The sequence below is a fragment of the Melozone crissalis genome, unplaced genomic scaffold, assembly GCF_028551555.1.
Source record: "Melozone crissalis strain CALT ecotype California unplaced genomic scaffold, PUWL_Pcris_2 ptg000027l_1, whole genome shotgun sequence".
Classification (NCBI taxonomy): Eukaryota; Metazoa; Chordata; class Aves; order Passeriformes; family Passerellidae; genus Melozone; species Melozone crissalis.
In genome coordinates, this window is record NW_026535805.1 from 9,330,220 (window position 1) to 9,354,307 (window position 24,088).

At 39.1% G+C, this 24,088-nt stretch overlaps 1 protein-coding gene across 2 annotated transcripts in view; it reads right to left on the reverse strand.

The window, feature by feature from the left end:
* Positions 1–23,463, reverse strand: part of SRBD1 (S1 RNA binding domain 1) — a 124,419-nt gene extending 100,956 nt beyond the window's left edge. Inside the window, exons 1-12 of one of the 2 annotated variants that reach the window (XM_054279592.1) lie at positions 23,426–23,463; positions 22,124–22,227; positions 18,264–18,360; positions 16,943–17,019; positions 16,371–16,539; positions 15,118–15,468; positions 13,503–13,669; positions 12,202–12,319; positions 11,913–12,051; positions 8,981–9,077; positions 7,645–7,780; positions 2,482–2,585 (exon numbers count right to left, since the gene is read on the reverse strand). In XM_054279592.1, coding sequence (XP_054135567.1) covers positions 2,482–2,585; positions 7,645–7,780; positions 8,981–9,077; positions 11,913–12,051; positions 12,202–12,319; positions 13,503–13,669; positions 15,118–15,468; positions 16,371–16,539; positions 16,943–17,019 — 1,358 coding nt within the window. In that variant the 5' untranslated portion in view covers positions 18,264–18,360; positions 22,124–22,227; positions 23,426–23,463. Of the gene's footprint in view, positions 1–2,481; positions 2,586–7,644; positions 7,781–8,980; positions 9,078–11,912; positions 12,052–12,201; positions 12,320–13,502; positions 13,670–15,117; positions 15,469–16,370; positions 16,540–16,942; positions 17,020–18,263; positions 18,361–22,123; positions 22,228–23,198; positions 23,280–23,425 lie in introns of those variants that run through there. The other variant, XM_054279591.1, reaches the window with a different exon arrangement.
* Positions 23,464–24,088: the final 625 nt, after the last annotated feature.

Sequence of the window (24,088 nt, forward strand, 5' to 3'; positions counted from 1 at the left end):
AAGCAAGTCTTTAAGGCCTGTACCATGGACTTCACACAGGATCTGAGATATTTGACTGGAAACTGAAAAAACATCATCAAACATCAAATTTCATTTCCAAGGTTGCAATTCCACTTGGGAACAAACTCTCACCCCATCTCACTTGGGAACAACTCCATGTTTCTACACTCAAAGCCAGCTAACCAGCCCCTCTCTGGCTCTCTCACTGATCACTTTTCTCTGTTCAATTTCACAAAAAAGTCTTTGGGACCAGTAGAATTCTAGTGTTAATGGAAGTAGATTCACTGTCAAACCACAGAGATGCCATTTTTTGGAGAAAAATACAATCACAGGGCCAGGCATAAGGATATTCCTGAATTTTCTACACAAACCCAAATTGCAAGGAAACAGATGCTTACATAGGCTAATAAACATTCTGAACTTGCAAAAAAATGTACAATATTCTTAGACAGCATCTACACAGAGCTCAATGCAATAAGGAACTCTAGTCTTCCAAACTCACTTTCTACTGCAGGAGCACTTAATGCTAAAAAATTGGTCTCAGAAGAATACAGAAATTCAGAACATTTGCTACTAATCCACTAGGCAGTAGGTGATGCTGTTTTCTGGCTAAAATACTGGCCAAACTCTGTAGCAAGCTGGCATTTCTGGTTCTGCAACTGACTGTGTGTGTGATTTCTAGCAAATTGGTTAATATCTTTGCAAAGTTTTGAAACCATTGACTCAAAAATAAGTTATTAACCTTCTGGTCTAACCAGCAAATCAATGCAATGAAAATAATGCAAATTCCACCCCTGGACAACCATTTCAAAGCTTGCAGGGCAGATTACACATTTACTATTTGTTAGTTTGATAACACAGTTGTCAATCTCAGGAGGAAGATCAGAATCTGTCCTCGATGTTAATGCACAAAGATTAAAACCATTCCTTCAGAAGTTTTATAATGGTGGGAAAGTGTCCTTAAATAGTAAAAAGCCTTATGAATGCTAAATATTAATAAGTATTCACTTCCAAGGTCAATAGTCTTCTTATCCCAGGATGACTCACAAAAGGGTAACCAACCAAAAATATCTTAATTTACATCCCACTTTTATTTGCGTAGCAGTGACAAGCTGTTCCATTATCTGTGGTCCACAGTGCTTCCAAATTCTGTCATAGATGCAGTAAAAGCAAAACTGACAGCTCTGTTCTGCATACAGAATACACAGCTTGAAGAGAGGACAGAAATTCTGTTACAGGTACTAAAAGTAGAAAGAAACAGGTGTTTGTGACTCCTGATACTTTCCTGGAAACAAAGAAGGTTACTTAGAACAATATGATCTAAGAGCAAAGGTATCTGGCCAAAAAATACTTTAATACTTTCAGAGCCCTATTCTTCCCTTTCAGAGAGAAACAGCCCTATTAAATTTCTACACAGAAAAGGAACATTTTTACCACATCCATTTCTTGGACTTGTTGTGAAAACAAAATACATGCTAAAGCAGTATCAGTGTACTCAGTTTTATACATTAAAACGTGCAATTCTTCCTATTTTTCTTCCATCCTTTTGGTTATCCATTCCTAGGATACAAAGGAAGGAGTTTCTAAGACACCACCAGAACAATGCCCAATATTTCAAACTAGTGAGAAAGAGAAAGTCTTTTTTTATACACACAAGGAAGATGCACTGTTTGGATCATAATAATTCTCCAGCAGAGGACATCAAGGTACAGTTTCCCAGAAAAAAAACCTGACAGATATTGCACAAAATACATATAGTTAACCTAAACTGTTGCAAAAGACCTTGAAAATTATGCAACACTACACATCTCACTACAGGCTTAAAAATCCCAGACAACTTGTATGAACAAATCAGTAAGAAAGAAAAGAATCTGGATTTTACAGTCCAGTTGTCTAACTTAAAAAGAGTATAAAATGCAAGAGATGGTTCACACAATATGTGAGAGCTATGCACTGAAAGCAGTTACATTTATGTTTGTCTGTTAAATCCATTAAGTTCTTTTTAAACATGTAATTCCTTATATTTGTGAAACTTGAAGTTATGTACTTCACAGACCTAAGAATCTTACATAGCCCTATTTAATTCTTGCAATTGGGCATAAGAAGGTATTTTTTGAAGTTTTGAGTATACTTTATTGGATTCTACAAAGTCCTTTCAGTAAAAGCTACTGGATGTGATGCATATTACAATTTTAAAATATATTCACATTTCATCAGCCTTTGCATATGTTTAAAAAAAATTCAACTGCTTGAAGAATGGTGCCAGAACTTGCAAATATAGCCCAAGGCATGATCTTTTCAGCATAATGCTACAGCAGTTGGAAATACAGAGTAAGAATTATCCACTTGCTAATTTCATCTAATCTAATAAATATTTCTTTAATTTGTTCTCTTAATGTAACAAGACATATGAGATACACTTGAGTATGCAGCTGTCTATAGAAAAAAGAGATTTCTGTAAGAATATGTATCCATGCAGACCTTTCATTGACACACCACCAACAGAATTCATTCTTCACCCCGTCAGGAATGTTGACCTTCACTGTCAGGATCTTCAGATTTTCCCCTCGGTTAATGGCCAGAATCTGAGTGCAAACATAAATGGCAGAGACAGATGACACACAAAATATCCAAAAGATAAACTTATCAACATTTGTGTACGCACTTGCTTGACATTCTGTAGCAAATCAGGATGGTGGTACAGTAAATCAGTTCACAAAGTACAAGAATGTACAGATAACATCCACAATTTAAACACAAATTAAATCATGCCATGGCATAGCAAATACATTTTTCCTGGAGTCTGCAATCTTAGGATCCAGTTTAAGATTAAACACACTTATAATGCAAGACAGGGTGAATTTTGGTGGTGGAATAATCTTATTTAATAACCCAAATTAAAACTCAAGAAATTAATCAAAGAGTGATTTCAATCAGAACTAGAACTCAGAAGTTATTTCTATGCTTCAGATTCCATTTTTCTGCCCATTATTAATCCACATTTTAAATAAGTTATGAATCACAACTTGTGACACAAAAGTGCTCAGCTTAATTTGAAAGAGGATGAATTTAGTTATTCATGCCTAATTCACAAATAGCAGAAAAGGATGTAAACACTCCCTCTCTTTACATTAACACTCCTGCCTCAAACCATATGCCTGTACTTCTGAGTACTTAACTCCACAGTCAGGATCTAAAGCTAAGTTTGGTTGTATACCTCTACCCAGAGTTAGTTCAATTTTAAATGGAAGACTATGACTCTACATTTAAAACCAGAACCACAAGTGGCAGATCCTGGAGGATTGTGGTGGATAACACCTAGTCTAATCTCACTATGGAGACACTGAATATTCACCTTAATACCATGAAATTTCACTGACCAGCAGAATTTTAGAAACAGAATAATATTCAGAAGCAAATAAAATGCACATCTTTAGATTGCTTTTTTCCTTCTCAAGTATTTTAAAGTAGAAAAACACCAAAAAAAAGAAACCCGCTGGAAGCTGACATTCCTGTATGACTACACATGTTGCTGTATGTAGCAGGCCCTGAGCACTGTCACAACAGAGCATTCTGTGTCAATCATGAACTTTAATTCAATCACTAGCTAACTCAGACATGTCACATATGTTAAATACAATGGTTTAAAATGACTCCAGGACATAGTACCAATTTATATTCCTCAGCCTTACTGCTCCTGTGACATACCAGGCCTGACATATCATTGAACAACAAAGCTAATAATAAAGATTGCATGTGAAATATTATAGCATCTGGTACCTTGACTGCCAAACCAAATGTTTTCACATAGAAATTAGAAAGACACATTTTAACAAATCAAATGCTTTCACGTTTATTCTGACTTTACTTTTTAAAAAGAGAGAAAGCTAAATGTCAAGTTAAAATGAAATCAAAGTGATGCTCACAACAGAGAATATATGTGATAGAATTATAATGTCATCATTCAGCATGCTGTCAGCAGGGTCAATATTTGCATCACATTTTGTTACCTGGCACTACATCTGCACAATGTGTCAGTCACTTCAACTTAAACCAGCTGTTAATGCAGTCACTAATATTATTTATATTTTTCACTCTCAAACAATCTGCCTATCCTGTTCTAAGTGATACATTCAGAGAAGAATAATCATCCAATAAATGCACAGTTAAGAATGGAATTATTTAATTTTGCCCTCTAATATAATAAAGCTCTTTTTGTTTAATTTGTTTTTTTAAGTAACAGGTTAAAATCTGGCTATTCTAGTCACAAAGCAGTCTTCACTTCTGGAAAAAGACTGTTTTTATATGAGATTGGAACAGATCCAGGGCAAGGGTTGTTAGAAACAACATACATTTTTCAGAGAAAGCAAGAACAACAATATGATCCAGTCACAAGATTCATCAAATCTTATTCTGTTTATCCTAAAAACACAACATGCTTCATTTTGCACAACTCTTATATGTTGCATATTGACTTAAACTCACAGAATAAGTTCTGTATACTTTGCCAAGGACTTTAAATTCCAATTCCTTTTTAAGTATGAGATTGAAAATAGAGCATTTGCCTCAAATGTTACACTTAATTAATGAATTCTTTTCCTCCCACTATTTCAGTTATCTCCAAATAAAGGAACGCAACCCCAAGGCGTACACAAACACTAAACTGTTTACAATTAGTCAAAAACTCAAACTCTAGAAAGATTTTTTTTTTTTCTTAGCTATAACTGTGTGGTATTGCTTCTCAGCTATGTCCTAGGAGTCCAGTCAGGTTCTCCTTGCTGCCAAAGGAAGAAGCTGTGACTGAACCTCCCGCTAGCAAAACGTTCCAGCTGGAAACATCCACAGGAAATCTGACCATGTCAAAATCTGGAGTCAGCTTTTAAAGCTGACTAAAACAAAGTTTTTTTTCTCATTACAGTTTTAGTATTTTAACTTTTTCAAACAACCTGACTCCACACCAGTCCTGATTACTTCAGGACTCAAACAAGACAAAATGACATGTCTCAGAAAAGAAAATGACAGTGGCACAGGAAGGAACCCAGACCTATAGCAGGACCAAGCTGCAGCACAGCTTGCTGCACAGCACTTAATCTCACTGCAACACATGCTGCAAGGCACACCCACAGCTGCCAGGGCTTTGGTCACAAAGGCACAGCTTGTTTTCCTACAGGTGACATGCCAGGCTATTGTGCATCCCCCTACACTCACATCTAAGCCAGAGCAGAGTTAGGCTTGTACCAGGCCTTTAGGATCACTTGCACTTCCATACTCAGGTGATGACAAGTTTCAGTGCACTATTTTATGGAATCTTGTGTTTGCAACTCTATGAAGAGGACATTTAAAGCTGACTTCTGCCTCTGCCTAAAGGCATTCAGAACACTTGTCTGTATGCAGCCATGAAAGCAGTTGAGAAGGTCTTCAAAGCAGTAAGTTTTACAACTGTTCCTCAAACACACCTATTTAACCTAAAGTTCTTGGGGATTAGTAAATTATATAAATCACTCTGGGGTTCAGGCTTTCCTATATCTTTTCCAGGTATAAGCTTCTTTTAATAATCTTGAGTCAAACCAGAGAACTCCTTCTCTTGAAGGCATCTTGAAGTCTATTCTTAAAGAAAATATTTTTGCCAGTTTTTAAATGCACAAAGGAACTATCTCTCCACAGTCTTAGGTGAAGGAAAAAATAAAGACTTCTGTATTGGAAAGAATGGTCATAACCCAAGAAAATAACAACATTAAAAAATGGCAATTTGCATCAGTAGGGGAATAAGGTCAAGTGACAAAGAAAATGAAGATGATGAGAAAGACTTTCAAAAGTACAATACCAGGGTTTAAGCTTAATGAAGAAATGGCAGATAAAGAGGAAAAAAAAACCAACTTTCTCCTTACTTCATTATCAAAATACAAAAGGGAGAAAGATAGAAACTGAGAAAAGAAGAAAGAACCCAAGAACCAAAAACAGACATGAAAAGTTACAGTATATTTACAATACAGCAGATTTTACATGTTGCTTCAGAAACTGTCATAAAATACATTTTTTTCTCAACCAGTACAGAGAGCCCTGTCACACCTTGAGCCTTGAAACATCACTGAAGCACAAGCAACTCAGACTTCTACAATTCACAATACAGAAATACTCAATGTATTAGAATAGCTGATAGCAGAAATAGACATAAAAGGCAGCATGTAAGTGTGCAAAACTGTGATTACAGGACTGCCAGCTGCAAAATCAGTGCTTATTCTTTTCTGAAGAGCCAGAATGGGTAAAGAAAGAGGTATTCAGATTAGCAGCAGGCACAGGAAAGAATAAACCAAAGCAGATTGAGCTAATTGTAACATCAAAGAGACAAACTAAGGGCACATCCTGGATAAAAAAACAGTGCAGCCACATAACCAAAGTGCTGACCAGGTTTGGGAAACACAGTTTTTAGCTGTGCAACAGTAGCTAAGCAACAGTTTTCCTTAAGTAAAAAAGGATGCCTTGAACAAGAACTAAATGATACCATCATCCCAGGAAACACTTATGCAACATCTACTGAGTGAACATCGTGGTATTCACCACTGTGAGAGCAGGTAAAACCAAACACTTTCCCAGCTCAAGTATTCCTTCAACAAAAAAGGACACAAAAGAATCCATACATCATAACATGATGAATCCACCAATCTTTGTCAATGTCACCACAGTAACCAATAGGTTGCTCTATCAACTTTTGCCAACCCTCTAGAAGCAACTTTTCACCAGATAACTATCAATATAAGGAGAATAAATGTTCACAGTTATTACAAAGAGAAAAACCACAGGTACTTCTTCAAACATTTATGCAAGAACAGCCTATTGAAATCAGCAGTAGCTATTTAGTCATTCACCTAACACCTTTCATATTGGAAAGGGGAAAAACAGCTTAAAAATTAGCCTATCCATGTAGCGAATTGTTTTAATAATAAATTAATCCCTAATAATTCAAAATACTCCGATTTAAAACGGAAAGCACAGAAGAAAATGAGAGCATATCAGAGCCTTCTAAAGGAAAAGGAAATTTCTAGTTAGAAGCATGTAAGTGGTCTGTCTTCTATGATATATGGTTTGTTTTGGGTTTGGGATTATCATTTGGTTTTTTCAATTGGTTTTTGTTGGGTTTGTTTTGGTTTTTTTTAAGCTAGGTGATGGTAAATAAAACAAGAGACAATTCACTTGGTGATTAGTTGTGAATTAGTGCAGAGCTCTTGACAGTTGCATTGAGTGCATCACAATTCTGCCTTTGAACTTCAGTAACAGGGGTAGCCCAGCTGTCAAGCCACAGCCTCTCTCCGTTTGCTTCAGCCCTCCTTTCTTTATCTAGTTACATAAGTCTAAACTTGGGGCTTAGGATAACCAAAGATGGTCCACAAAAGAAAAAAATGATGCCTTGCAAAACAAAGTGATTTTTGGGGTACTAAATAGTAGTCCTTTGCTCTGTTTCTTAAAACAGAGATCAAGAGCTTGTTTATGCATTTCAAGAATTTGAAAGCCTCTAATACCTCTGATAACTGTAAAGAAAAAGAAAGTATCTTTAAAATTAGTTTTAAGCAACACAATTCAAAAACAAAGCAACATTTACTACAGTTGAAATTCTAAGAAAAAAACCATTAAAATTTCAAGTTTTACCTGATGATGTTGAATATTCTTTATATTACAAGAAAACTCATGGTACAGTTGGAATTTATTGATATCTTTTTCATTTCCATTTTTGGATGACACTTTTGCCAATGTTGACTGGATGGAAATGTACCTTTGCTGGCATCTGAATAGAAGAAAATCAGATATTTATATCTATAGCTATAAAAATATTTATATATTATTATATAAACATTTATATTTATTTATATTTATGTTTTTGCATGAAACTTTTAACAAGTCATTACTGCATAGATCAAATAAAAAAATAAGCTTGGAGTCTCCTCAATTACAAGTGATGTTAACTGTAATTACCTGCAGAACTGGATGACATCACTTCATGCTGAGGTGACAATGTGTACTGACTTTAATACACCAAGAGAAGACAGTCAAGCAGGAAAAGCTGCTGACAGCCCTCCTCCTCAAAGGAATGCAAACTCAAAAGCCACCACCTGCACTTCAGTCATGGGTTAAACTTCACTTAACAAATTTTGGGAAGTTGCAAAAAAATGGCAGTCCATGCTCCTTGTGATTATCATACATACAACACACTTCAGATGAACAGGATTCATCTGTAGAGCACTGAGATTCAACTAAGGAATTTCCAGTGGTCAAAACAATGAAAGTGACAGTCAGGTAGTGACAGCACATCCCTTACAAAACAACCCCCCTCACTGAAATTATCACACTGCTGTTTCAAAGCAACTCTGCACATTCCTAAGGTGGTGCATGTTCTCTGATAACTCTCTTGCACACAGTAGACAAAATGAAATAAGTGACTATTGCCTTGTCATACCAACTCCCCAGACATGACAACACTGAAATCAGGTAATGTAAGAAAACTTAAATTCAGCTAACACAATTAAAGATCAGTAAGTCCTGTTTTAAAAACAGTAATATTTGTTTGCCTTATTGGCTACCAATGCCAAAACCAACCATGACTGCACACTAGTTACACTGACTGGTGTCAGGTCAGCTATTGGAGCAAGAGCTTAAGCAGATTCACTTCTGAAGAGTTACAGCTTGAAGAAAGCACAAAGAGGGAAAACTCCCTCACGGGTCACTAACTGCAAGGGAGATCTGCTATTCACAGGGCAGAGCACAGGCTTTTTCATTCTTTGGGAGTTACAGCACCACGCCATGCTCACAGCAGATCTCTACTGCACTGACAGCCAGAAGGGCTGATGAACACACACAGGAACAGCCCTAAATCCATCTCACAGGAACACTGTTTTCACATCATTAACAAAAAGTCCTGTATCTGCCACTAGGAGACTGCATTTTACCATGTAAGCAACAAAGTTTACAAAGTAAAAACGAAACTTACAATTTCCTGATGAAATCCAGTGCATCTTTATCTTTAGCAAATATGTCTGCTAAAATATGCTGCACTCCAGCCTCTACTTCCTGGATATTTGCAAGCCCTTAGAAGAAAAACAATTATAGAATATGCAGTCATTATAATATACAGTTAATAATTATAGAAAAAACTAATAAAATTACTTTACACAACAAGTATTAAGAAAATATATGCAAGCTGAAAGGAAACTGATTAAAGGTATCTGACTGACTTGCAAAGATTAAGGAATTCTAATTCATTAAATTTTTTTTCAACTAAAGCTTCCTTTCCAAAACATCTGAAATGGTACTTTTAATGAGCCTGAAGTGACCAATGCATTATTCTAAGTCAAAATTATATTAAAATCAGAGAATTTTTTTTTTTTACTTGGATGCCAACAGGTCTTGATATTTGGGACGTAAATAGTGCAATAGTAAAACTGGATATTTAAATATAATTTTTGAAAAAATTAAATATAATTTTTTACTTTTTAATAAAATGAGCAACTGCAGCAGAAGTCTACATATTTTGCTACCGGTATGAAAACTGCCTAAATTATTTGCAGGTAATCCTTTCTTTTCTCTGTGGAATAGTTTTATATTTCCATTGCATTGTAGCAGGAGTTTGCACACCAATACTTTTGAGGTCAGGATACCATCAACCTCTCCTGTGAAACACTGAAGTTATAAAATGTCTTCAAAGATATAAGTCTTTGAAGACATAAGACGGAGTTATAAATGTCTTCATATCTCTGGAGAGATAACAGAATCATTAGTTAATTTCCAACACACAGAACCCATTCTTTCCTTCAAATGGCCAAAAGAAGGACATAATTCTCCTTAGCAAAGGGATTAAATTAGACCAGAAGCAGAGATAATGAAACAGACATCTTGTATTTTAATTTGATATATCTAGCTCTGCTTCTAGCAAAAGTCAGTAATGAATGCCTCAGACCAAACAGCAAGAATCCTAAGGCAGGCAGATGCAGCATTAACTGTCTCTGTCTCTGCAACACATGCTGCTGTTCACTCTGCTGCCTAATGGACAGCTTTATTTACACTATTTTAACAGCTTGCACAGCTTTACCTATTCATTGAACCCAGAACTCTGCTTCTGATTAGGATATAAAGTTACACACTATAAAGAAATTTATCTTGCCCCTTTTTAAGACGAGGAAGCTAAACTTACCTGCCAGAAAGAGAAAAAAAAGTGAGAATAGGAATACATTATTAAATGCCTAAACTTAACAGAAGTTGTAAATTTTGGATCCTTACATCTATGAGTTACTATTCCTTACAGTAGAACTGATGTCAGAATAAAAACTAAGGGAATCTGAAGACATGCATCATGGTGAACACAGACTGAGGCACTCAGGTAGATTATCTGAATGAGACAGCACAGGCCCAAACAAGTCAGAATTTGAGAAATAATCAGAAAGCTCCCTGAAGTGGTGCTTCAACAAGCACCACTCACAGAGGCACTGTATTGTGTCCACCAGCACATGCTTGTGTAATTAGAGAAATTTTTGACCCTGCATACAACTGAAAAGAAGAACAAAGTTTTCTGGTTAGCCTGCTTCTTGAACTTTCCAATGTCAGGCCTAGAAACATGAACTGCTGTTTTTATTTCAGTTTATTTTTAGGATAAGTTGAAAAACACTGAGAATTTAAAAGAACCATAAAATATTAAGATTTTATGAAAACTTTTCTGTACTGCAAATGGCTCATTCCTTAAAAAAAAAAAAGAAAACAACAAAACCACTCTGATCTCAAGTTGTATATAAGCTGTCAAACTGGCTCCCAAAGTGATAAAAGTGACCCAGTTCATAGATGTATCTAACTTCTAATGTCTTTCAAAGGCAGACCATTATATAAACCTAAGCAGCATTATTTTTAGCACAGAATTGAAAATAGGTGCACTGGTTTCCAAAAACTAATGTTTTTGGTGCAACAAACAGCATCTCCTTTTGAAAATACTCTAAATAATTTATCTGAATTTTGACAGAGATTTTTTTTGGCTCTTTAGACTGCACCACAATAGTCAGATATATGTCTGCAATACACTGCTGTATGAAGTTATGATGTATACTGAAATGCAGTAATTTAATAACCAGAATATTTGGTAACTGATTTTCATTGCAAAATTAGCAGAATAAACTGAAGTGGGAAAAGTAAGAGCCAGCCTTACTAAGGAGGTTCAGTATCTTTTTGCTGAAATTCAAAAAGTACATGTTGGGGCAGGGAAGAATAGAAGTACATCTCTATTTTAACATAACACAGAGGGCTGCAGCAATCTTCACATTTTATTGTCAGATATTGCCCCCTACAGATCCACCCATAACTGCATTCACAAAGACACACAATTCTGCAATCTATACATGACAATCCTGCTGTTAAAAGTTCTTGCTCAAATTACAGAAGTTACATCTTCTCCAGTCCCTACTGTCATTCAGACACAAACTCTCCTGCTCACACCCAATCCCCTAGGCCAGTTTTCATTAAGATATGCTTTGCTGGGTGACATTTCCTTCTGCACAGACTATGAGCATAAACCTCTTGTGCAATCAGCATTGAATCTTCAGGAATACAAGTAGAACAATGGAAAGGTCTCAAGTGTGTGCTGTGGTTCCCTCTCTCTTACCAATAAATACAGATGTCAATAGAAAGTCTCCAGATTTATGTAATTTCTTTACCACAGTTATTACTATTTGCAATACAAAGAGAGAAGAAAGATTGAAGAAGAGATATTAAATGTGTTAGCATGTTATCACATGTTGCTAAAAGCACTGCTGAATTTCAAGTAGTTGCCTAACTTCCAGCAACATCAGAACCATTAAAGTAATTTCCCTCTCAAAATATTTTCAGACATTTAGAACATTACTGGTCAAAGACATTACTGGTCAAAGAAGCACAGCACTTACCTTTGGTGTTGGGTCTAATGTAAGAAAAAAGATTGAGTTCCACAGGATTCTGCAGGAGGGAGAGAGCAGCAGGTTCTAATCCCAACTGCTTGGCCCTCTGGGCTTTGGTGCCTTTACTGCCAGTTTTATAAGGTGCAGACTTATAAGAAAAAGAACAAACAAAAGAAAACTAGTTATTAAAAAGCAGCAAAGTATTTCAATCATGCTATGCACTTGATATTATGCACTATTCAGTAATGCAAGATTACATTTAAACTAAGGTTGATCTAAAAAAGACTAGAGTACTGACCACATGGTCTAATTCTTCCAAAGTTCTACAATTTAGCAATCCTTTTAAAAGGCAACTGGATAACTTTCCTTCTTTCTTCAACTTCTGTATCATTGTATGTGTCTTCTTTGCAACAGTACTAAAATGCAAGAGATGAGTGTTAACAGTTACATTTCACAGTGACCTTGTCCATTACAATTTTCAGGGGTTTCAGAGAGTTTCAGCAGTGTATCTCATGTTAACCTTCAACAAACCAAGTTGATAATTTAAAAGTTTCTAACCATTTTTCTCTCTCTTCAGGTTGTTTAAAACTGTGTCAAAATATCCTGTGGTAGTTCTAAGAAAAATCATCAAGTAACACTAATAGTAATTACTGCTCCACACCTTTCTGTAATACTACTGGCCTGGAAGCCAAATAAAAAGGCCAGAGAATAAATCCACACTGATGATACAAGATACAGATACAATTTACAGATACAATTCATATCAAAACAGTTCTGCAGCATCAAGTACAGGCTACCAGATTTAAACTCCTAGGTCTTCAGTAAGGTACATGGGAGCACCTGCAAGCAGCAGAGGTATTCTGTTATTATTTAACTATTTGTTAAGACAAGAACTGTCTCAGGTCACCTTCCCTCCTTGGAAAGGATCTCTTGGTAGGGGTTAGCAGGGAGTACAAGGAGGACAACACTAAGTTGACAGAACAGCTGACCAGTCTGTTCCCCTGCCATCTCAGAACACAGGGTCACTCAAAAGGTGGAACAAAAGCAGTCTCATCCATTGCCAGAAGCTTTGCTGATCATTTCTTTCCTGCAGTGATCTGGGATAGTTCAACCTCATCTGCTGGTACAGTCCAATCTAAGAAGGGCTCTTCACTAGAAGCTTTCTGATCCAAGCAGGGTGCCAAGGGTTCCTAATGATTCTTTTTCTAAGAGTGGAGCTTCCATTTCATCATGCTACATATTTCCAGCAACTATTAACCACTCTTTAAGTACAAGTTTTTCTGTGCAGTTTTAATAAACTGCAAAGAAATTAAGATATTCATTTTTCTTTGGCAATTAGCAATTCTAGATTTCTTGCTACTTAGAGAAAAAAGCAAAAACAAAGACCCAATCTGCCAAAGACCTAACAAAACCCCACATAGGTATTGAGCAGTTTTAAATTATTTTCACATAGGTATTGAGCAGTTTTAAATTATTTTCTTGATTAGTTCCTTTATTAGTTGAAGTGTGTGCAAGGAGGTGGAACAAGGGACACAGGAGCAGCAGGCAGTTGGTACTCACCTCCACCCAGCTCCCTTCCCGTGCTGCTGCCTCACTTACCGCAGCTCCTCCAAGGCATGCTGCACCTCCCGCAGGGCGTCGGCCTCCAGGTTATTGACGAGCTCCTTTCGGTACCGAGCGATGAAAGGAATCGTGTTTTCCTCTTGAAAGAGCCAAATCAAGTTGGCACACACCCATGGTTCAACGTTTGTTGTTTCTGACAAGGCCTGGCAAAGGAGAGGAAAAAACCCAAACACAACAACACTTAAGAGAGATGGTAGATTGCTTTAAACAGCCTCTCATTCAGCACTCAAAACCACTCCCAGAACATTGCTCTGGCCAGCAGACACTACTGTCCTCCCCAAGACAGGATGTCAGGCATCCAGCCACCACACCCAGCATTTCACCAAAAATACAGCAACCAATGTCTCCAGAAACTTGTAACCACAGTAAAAAATGCAAGAAGCAGCACCTCTTGGGAAGAAGAAGAAAAAAAAAAAATCAACCAAGGGAAAAAAAAAAATCAAACCAAAATTATAAAACAAAGCAGAAACAGCAGCTTATGCTGTTATGTGTCTGTACACAACTCAGAAAACCTGGAATTTTTTTTAAAGCCGACACTGACATACCTCATGGCTCAGCTAAACAAACAAAACCCACAAAGCCAGAGCTGATCCAAATCCCACTCAACCAGTAACAGGAAATTAGTAATACCAATGCCAGTGTCAAGACAAACCAAGCCTTGCACAGTTAAACATGATTTTGTACAAACTGAGCTTTCTGAAGTTACAGGGTATCAGTATGGAATCACTGACACCCTATGCAAACAGCTTATCTCAGTAACATGGTAACCGTGAAGATCTGTTTGCACTTCACTACAGCAGATACTGTACAGAGGGCTGATACAAAAGCCTTTCAAAAGTTTCCTTCTGAAGCCTAAAAATGTAACACCTGCACAATCATAGTCACTCCTTTTAGAGTACACAGAAGGATTAAACTCCCCATATGTATTTCCAGGAATATGTGAGAAAACCCACAAAATTTTACAGCTTTGTTAAGCAGACTGTACTAAGGATGATGAATACAATATGTCCTATCTATTCCCATTCTATTCATATTAAAAGTTTCCATGATCACACCCAGGCTTCCAGCACAAAAGCTATGCTAAAACTGCCTCCACCCGAATGGCTTCAAAGTTAAAACCCTACAAAAACAAAGATCTCTCCCTTGTTGTCACTGCTGTGTGAGGAATGCAAATCTCCTTCCTTGATAGAACCATAAATTGATAAACACTCTCAAATGGGTCTCTGCAACTAAATGATCCACACTGACTAAATACTAAGTTGTAAAACTGCACACAAACATCCCAAATCTGTCAGCATCCCTTCCTATGGGAGTTTCAGTTGTGTACATCCACCAAAAACCCCATGTGCTCCTGCAGGAGAACCACGCAAACTGTTACAGGCAAGCTTTGTTATAAGGACACCCAAAGTCACAGATGTTAGAATGATGCAAAAGTTTGACAGTTACCAACCAACACCTATATTTATACACATTTTATGATAACCTAAGCAGAGGTTAAATGACAATTTCAGAAATTGTACATTAAGATTGTAAGGCTAATTATGCAGGAAATAATTTCATTGGTACCTCAGAAAAGGAAAAAGTCTCATACCTGTACAATATCCCAGTTCATTTCAAATTCTTCTTTTATTTTCTTGCCTCCCAGATTTTTAACTGGCTTTCCTTCAGGACATGCATTCAACTTAATCTTTTTAGAGGGTGGTTCATCAAATGCAGACTCTTCCTCGCATTTCTCTTGTTTCACTACAGGAACACTTGTTGAGGGTTTTTCATCATTCACTGAACTGTTTTGGTTTCTCCCTTGGAATGCATTTATTTCCATTTTCTTAGGCACTTCTGATGCTCGATTTAAACTTTTTGGTTTAGTGCCTGCATTTTCTTCTTTAGGTTTTAGAAGTTGCATTTTATTATCTTCTACAGGTGCATTAGGGAAGGATACATCCTGCCAGAAACACATTAGAGCCATATTAAGCACTGACTGCTACAAAGTGCTTCAACATTTCACTTCAACTCTAAAAAGACTTGCTACCAGATATCATTTTCCCAAGTAATGTCTCTGGCAGCAAAACACCAAGCCAGAAATCAAGTAACCAAAAATATATCTTGCATGGAGGAAACAAGACAAACAGCAGACCTCTGATTAAGTTCAAATAAAATTATCTTGCAAAGAATTTAATAGGACCTTCCTTCAGAAGACACTGACCTACAATCTTTGCCTCCATTCATGTCAAGAAAACAGGAAACAGCAGGGTAAGGAAGCACTTCTGAGGTGTTAGGTTCCCAGCATGGGAACTGGAACTGAGATCTGGTCTGCCAAGATACAGTTTAACCTTGGACAAGCCACACCTTCTTTACTGACTTTCTGCAGAGATCATCCTCAGAAGTCAGAAGGACTGGCTTCTGTCATGATGTGATACAGAAGTATCTAATTTTCAATATAACTCTGTTCTATATTAATAACAATAAAACTGCAATCCTTACTGGGTTGAACAGCCATGCAAGGAAATGTAAGAGGCTGCTTGTTTTTGTGATACCCAAACAGTGAAAAGGTACAAGACAAAGGTGCAATACCAAAACCAGAGAGAACAGAGGCATTTTTTTATTTACATTGTTGAAAGCATCCAGGGAAAACCACATCCTATTATCATTGGCCAAAATTTTCAAGGAGGACCTTTTGATCATGGACACTTCAATGCAAAATAAAGCCATAATGAACATTCACAGGAGCAGTGGAATTTTATCAGCTGATGAGACTCAGGCAACCAATTCAACCAGAGTCAGAAAATCTGCTCATGCTACTTCCCAAGAGCAGCAATTAAATGTCTCTTGCTTACAGATACTCACCATTTCCTCTTTTATTGCTACCTTCTTGACCATTTTGCTGGCCACAGTTGATCGTGGAGCAGCAGCTTTTTTAGTTTTTGCCTCAGTTTTCATTGGCAAACGAGGTCTCCTGGCAATTTTGCTTTCTGGCTCCCATTCCTCCTCTTCCTCCTCCTCTGATTCAGAGCTCCTGAAAAACAAATGAATCAACAATATCGCTTATGAGAAGAATAAAAAAAATACATAAGTGAGCTAGTCTTGAGTGGTTTTTGGCATGAAAGAAAGCGACCAGGAAAAATTAACAGAAAGGTAGAGAGACTCCACACTGCTGCAGAGCTAATGGCTTAAACAATCTACCAGCTTTTATGATGTATACACACATGGTACACATGACTCTTTGGACAAATGGCAATTCACTTTCATCCTACCCTCCCTATGAGTATGAAGAAGCCTAAGTAACCTGCATTTTATAACTGAAGTTTTGTGCATGAAAACTTTTTAATCAACTTCTTAGAAACTGATTATTGTTCTCATGCAATTGCTCATGCCTAGCATAAACCTTTAAGAAATCCTAAGGAAAGAAATGATCTTACGAATTAAGAAACGAAGGTAGTTCTTCTGATGTAGGAGCTTTGGCTACACATTTCGCCCTCCTTGGTAGAGATGACATCTGAAACAGAGGAAAGAAGAGAGAAAGATAACTTGGTTGAAGCTGTATTCTCTTCAGCTCACTGTCAAATGTGCCCTAATAACGTCTTCAACGTCTTCAGCAATCATAAGTTTCCTCTAGAGCAAGTTTGGTTTTCTCAGTAACCAAGAATTTAGGCCACAGCAGCACACATTCAACAATCTTTTCAACTAAGCAAACAAACCAGCAGCACAACCTCTCCAACTACTTTTCTCTTCACATGGAGGTAATTATTTGGCTTGCACGTAAAACTGTTCTAGCAAAAAGAGTACTGGTTTTCTCATTTTGTTGGGTGCCACATATTGTATGCCAGTCTTTCCTCCATCCATTTAAAAAGCATAGCAACTCAAATTAAAACCTAGTAAAGTGTGGTTTTGATGGGACAGAACAAGGCAATTGTCCATTTCCAGCCAGATTTTTACATTTAAAGACTATCTGTTACTTGTGTGCACAATGAGAGCTATTATTTTGAATGAACTGCCCCTTGGATTATAGAAAGTGCATAAAACAACCACCAAAAGTAAAAAGGGGCGGCACACACTTTCCCCTGACCCAAGATTCATACCTACAATAGCTGTATTTCAGTTAAACAGTTACAGAACTGATTGGGCCCATGAATTTCAATAATCATATTTAGCAGTCTTAGTTAAAAAATGTTAGGTATCCTCAAAATTTTATCTGCCTGAAAATAAAAACTTAAAAAAGCAAAAAAATCTTGTAATTTATTTCAAATACTACAAAATTCAGAAGCATATTTTACCTATATCTGGTACAATTTCATAGTAATTCATATTTTTATACCTTGACCTTTGATCCAGCCATACCACTGCAATGGGAACCTTAAAGTCCCATGTTTGCACAATACATACCAGATAAGCATTTTCCAAAGTGCCATTTAACTCAAGGGCAAAATGCCCTTTAATCCAACTTCATTCTGGCCCCTGTTCAAGCACTAGAACACACTTGTTACTAATGGCTTTCAGAAGTTTTCCTTGTAAGGCAGCACAAAAATTTAGACAATAATTTTTAGCACTGCAGTCAAAGAAGCAGTATTGAGATTCACATCCAAAAGTACCATTGGCTCACTTGCAAAGCACCTTCTTGAGCTACAATCTTGGTCAGTAACAGGTCAGCACTTCTGTGCTGTTACATAATGTGACTGGCTGGAACACACACCTACCACAGGAAAACATAAATCTCCAAAGAACATGACAAATATTACTCACCTTATCAGCTTCCCAGGTGTCTTTTCACTGTCAGTTCTGAGACACCCCCAAATTCATCCAGCCACTCTGCTTCTCTGTGTTCCTTTGCTCTTAGTACCTGCTCTTAGTACCAGTCATAACCACAGTTCTGAATTATTACGTATTTACTCATATTATTTCAGAGGCATGAAAAGAATGTTTCCATTTTTATATCATACTTCAAGGTATGAATGGGAGATAGAAAAAATATTAAACACCAATTTTTTAAAGTTAGTTAACATCCAAGCCAGATGGATCCCTGATCCACTCTTTTGTACGTGCTGGGATACTCGATGCTTCTTTTCAGCTCACACAACTAGCCAGGTATTCTAGGAAAATGATCAGTTTTTAAACACTTAACCAGCTTAAATCACTAGCCATTAAATCACTGCAAGTAAGAAGGAAAAGACCAATATACATGGTCTCTCACCTGAAGTCAGCATTGCCCCTACTGAGCAACACCACCCTAAACATCTCTGCCAGTTTGGAACACTCAGCATGGAGCATGAAAGTTCTGGTGCCTACCCAGGAGCCCAGGTAGAAGGAAAACCTCATCTGGAAGGTGCTTTTTTCTATGAGTATTTTCCCTCTCACCTCAAGTGACTGAGGGTCTCAAAATATCTCAACATTTGTGTAGTTACAGAAAGTAAGATTATGGCAAGAGTAAGGCTCATTTTTTAAAGTTAATTGCACTTCCTGATATCCAGTGACCTATCAACTCTCCTTATCTGCAGAAGAACAGGAGATGAGCTCCTTAGTAACTCTCTATGAACAGACAAGCTGTGGTCAGAAGTCAAAATGGAGTTCCACAGCTGAAAATAAAAGCCAACACCAAAAAAGCATATCTAAGATAAATATCAAGCATGGGGTATCACAAAGGAAAAAACACCCAAAATAATCATATTTCCACTGCAAGGTGGGGCTAAATTATAACAACCTCCCCTTTTCACAATGAATACAAACAACTAACTGTGCTTCCTATTTGTAGAAAAGAATCTTATAGCTACTACATATAGACTTTGTTTACAAAAAAATAAATTAATTGGAACCCACAAAAGTACTTCTTGTTTAATTTCAAATTGCCAGACAGCTGTCTGCTAAATTTTCCTCCTGATACGCCTGTGCTGGGGTGTGCAAACACCTACATTTAATGACTAAGAAAAACAGCCCTTCTGTGATTCACTGCAGAGGGGGAGGCAGGGAAGAGGATGAAAAAGAAACAAGTCTAAATGCCACTGATGATGAGAGATAAATACAGAAAGCAAGCCTGCAGACAGTCCCTGAAGTAAAGCAGAAAGACTCAAGAAACAGGCAAAGGCAAACACTGTTAATTCCTCATGGGGCACCTACAACAAACACTGACTGCTGCACTGACAGTAAGCTACTGCCAGCTGCATGCTCCACTTCTGTGGGGCTACAGTCCCCCAAATGCCCCACCTCAAGTTTGAGGGAACTCGGAATAGCTTCATGCATCCTCCCACAGCATGCTGGGATCAAGCCAGTGTGAAGTTGGCCACTTATCTCCTATTATATTTTCCAGATTGACTGGTCTCAGTGAGAAAACTGCCTTTAACACTTCCTTCTCTGTCAGCTCCAGTTAACCATATTCCAGTATTCCATATTCCTGTGAGAGTTGGTTTCTACCCCAAGAAAAGAAATTATAGTCCCTTCCAAATCCAGAAGAATCCCACAGCTGTGGAAGAGCCAATGACCAAACTGAAAAATTAAGAGTAACTTATTTATACCAGTCAGGTCATTTTCCCTTCCTGTGCCTGTATTCAGTTTTGCTGTACCTTGTCACAGATGTACCACAGATGTTCCCAGTACTTGGTGTTTCCTTATCAGCTGAAGGAAGCAAACACACAGGGCCCAGAATTGTGCACAAGTTATCCAGCCACTCTGGTTAGGATTTCCCCAGCTTGCCAATTGTCATATTCAACTTCAACATGCTCTGCTCTAGCAGCTCTTCTCACACCTGAGGCTAGTAAACTTCTGGCCAGTAACCATCAGCTAACACACCTTTTCTTATTTTATGTACACTGTCAGTGACCTTTTAATTTCTGACAATGCTGCTCTTTAAGAAAAACAGTTCTTATCTCACCAATAATTTTTTACTTCCATAAGCAAGCAACATGAGCTAGGCCCTGGAAACTTTGGCCTTGTACACAGATTTGTAGATGTTCTGCTTCTCTAGGATAAGCTGAAACCTTAATGCTGAGCCTTCACACTAGACCCTTGATTCTCTGTTCAAGGGAATCAAACTCACCTGCTTGTCCATGTCCCAAATGACACCATGAAGCATCATTGCTTGAAACACACCCCTCCATCTCTAAAGCTTGGCTTCTCGACACAACTCAGCAGTGTTTGTTTTTGTTTGTTCTTTGTTCTTTGTTCTTTGAAAGTACTTTCCAGGTAAAAATTAAAGAAATTCACAGAGCTATTATGCTGTCCAGTGAAGAAGAGCTGAAACTATTTAAATTATTGCTACTGTAGATAAATATATCTGCTAGGTTCACTCTCCAAATAGTTTGGCATCAGTTTTGTTGCCAGCTATTTTGCTCCCACCACTTCTATCCTTTGCACCCAATGCAGAGCTCCACATCATCATTTGGATGGCTGCAACACTTCTCCCACTGCTTGTCAGCTACTCATTAAAATAAAGCTACTGTAGTTTGGGGTCAGGCTACACAAAGAATAAAGACTGGCCAAGTAGCTCTCATCCTTTACCGTACAGAATCTTAATATGAGTATGCACAAAACACACAGCAAGGAAATAATCATTTCTCTGGTCTCTCTTCCCAAACAGGTGTAGGCTGCACACAGAATATAAGGAGATTGAGGTTTTAAAGACCTTATTATGTTAAGGAGCAATCCAAATCTCATTTAGAGACTGTTCTTCTCTTCAATCTCCCTATTCATGCAAAGGCACAATCCATTAAAAACAATTTTCTTCTTATGTGAATCCAGGTGGAATAAGCAACCATTTGCAGAAAGAGAAGTTTAATAACAATTTAAAAGTAATTAGTTAAAAAAATTTTCACTCCCCACCACCATTTGTCCAACTCCCCCAAAAAATCCCTGCACACCTCTTAAAACTCTATCAGTAGAGCAACAATTTTTCAGATTCAAAAACAGCCCTAATAGATTTTCCTACCTGAAGGCACAGGATTAAAAAAAAAACAAAACAAAACAACAACAAAAACCCAACAAAAAAACAAACAACCCAAAACACCACCACCATCATAAATACACTTGGAAATTAATTTCAGTAACTGCAACAAGCCCTGTCCAGCTGAAAAGCACACAGAAACTTCTGAATCCTTTTTCCAGTTAATCCAAAGCAACATGTTCCTTACAAAACAGGGATCCCTCTATGCAGGGAGCTCCTCAAACTTTGCTCTACAGCCTTTGCTTTTCTTTCACAAATAAACCAGCAAGAATAATAGAATTTTGCAGTTTAGCTTCTTCTTAATTCTAACAATACTAGCCAAATCAGCATTTATAACATGAAGCACCTGGAGCAGGCCAAAAAGAGCACTACACAAGTCCCATATGACAAGGGAATTTTGGGCCATTCTAAGTAGAAGCAGAATGGCTACTTCAATAATTATAAGGACAGCCTCCACAGGTTGGTTTTGTTTGTCATTTTAAGATACCTTCACTGCAACAACATTCTAAGGAAAAGAAATACCAAAATGTGAGCATACAGTCAGCAACAATGGGAAAAGTTGCTATGCAGACCAATGGAAGGGACTTGTATGGAAATCCTTCTGTCTCTCCAGGTTTTTAGCCTGCAGAGATAAATCAACTGAGTTGTACTTCCAAATATAAATCCAACTTACTGTAATCCTCCTGAGGTTAAGACCTTGGAGAACTCGCAGACACTGTTGCTCAGAGAAGCTAGTGCAGATTTCCAAGGACTTTTCCTGTACAAAGCTGGTCAGGCCTGCCTGAGGAAGGAGTTGCAGACACAATTTAGGATCCTCCAGCACTAACTGGAAAATTACAACCACAAAGAAACAGAGAGACATACAGGGTACACACATACACCAAAACAGTCCTCAAAGCTAATCAAAGAGGAAAAGGTGTAAGAACCAGTAGGAACACCACCTACTGTTTTTACTTACAGAAGTACCATCAAAAAGGTAAAGCACAAAAATTGTGCCCCTAGAAGGTGCATCCTATCCCATGCCTGTTCCTATAATTGATGGTACCACTGAGGAAAAGGAACAACCCATGTAATGCGGCACCCTGCATGAGAATCAGAAGAGGTCTGCCCAAGAAAGGGAGGGCACAAACCCTTCTCATGCATTTTCCTCAATCCACTGCTCTCAAACCACCTATGAAGGCATTATCCAAAATCAGGGATACTGCTTCTGATGCAGCAATAGGTGGCTACATCATGTGCAGTCATTCCTTTTCTCCAGTCCACCAAACCAGCCCCACAGAAACACATCCATCCTGCTTCACTTAACGGGATGTCTTCACTCCCACAAGGATATGGAGAACACACATCTCTTCTGCATGGCTACAACCCAGCAGAGTTTATCACACCAGAACACTCATTTTGGAGGCTTGGAGGTAGAAGGAAGTTGAGAGCAAAGCATTGTTTGTTGTTCGGTGACTCACTACCACGCCAAATCACTGCTTCTCGGCCCAGAAATGCCACCGAGAAAATACACTTTACATACTCCGAAGCCCTATTCTCTCCCTGGCGACACCGATTTCCGCAGATATGCGGACAGCGTTCAAGAGCCAGGGCTAACAGAGCCACGTGCCACCCTCGCCGCCTGGAAGGGCATCAGCTCCGTGGGAGAACCACGGGAATGTGCCACCTCTCAATCGCCTTCCTGTCCCTTCCAGCTGGCCCACCCCAGCCTAGCCAGGGCTGCCCGCCCGCATCGCGGTCCCGCTCACCCCCTCGCAGGGGTGGGGCAGTTCTCTCTCCGGGCAGAGGGGCTGGGAATGAAGGGAGAAGAACAGGCTCGTTTCGTCCTGAACAACCGAGACAGGAGCGAACCCCTCGTTTGCCGGGCGCTACGGCGTGGCACGGAGGGTGCCGGGGCCAGCACGGCGCCGCTGCCCGCCCTGCTTCACCCCCAGCCCGCTCCCAGCGAGGGGTGGGCGGCTCCCCCCGTCGTTACCCCCTGCTGCCGCCGGCTGCCGCGTTTGAAAGGGCCGCCGGCGCGGCAATGGCGGGCTCGCCGCCCGACGCGCCGCGGGGCGGAGCAGGAAGCGGCGGCCGCGCCGCGCCGCAGGAAGCGCGGCCGGGCCGGAGCGGGGCCGGGGCCGGTGCCGCCACCGCCCCTCCCACCGCCCCCTGCACCGCCTCCCGCACCGCCCCTCGTACCGCCCCCCGTACCGCCCCCACCGCCCCTGGAACCGCCCCCGCTGACGGGCTCGGTGCCCCTCACACCGCCCCTCACGCCACCCCTCGTACCGATCCTCACGCCTCCTCCGCTGCCCCTCACGCTGTCCCCGCTGCCCCTCACACCGCCCCCGCCGCCCCGGGAGCAGCCCCGAGAGCTGTGGAGGTGTGAGGGGTCGAGGGCCAGCCACCCCGAGGTGCCCCATGGCGAGAGCATCAGCCGCCTTTCACTTAAACCCAGGGCTAAGAGCGGAATGCAGGAATGAGCCGGTTCGGTTCTGGGCAAATGGGAGATCGAAAGATGTTAGCCAAGGAGCAGGGTTTTCACGGGGGTCTTGGGAAGCAGAAGTCGTTGTTGTGTGAAGCTGAGATACTGCGTGAAAGGGGACTGCAGAAGACGCAGAAATAAATCCATGCCCTTTCAGCCCCCGGAGTAGAT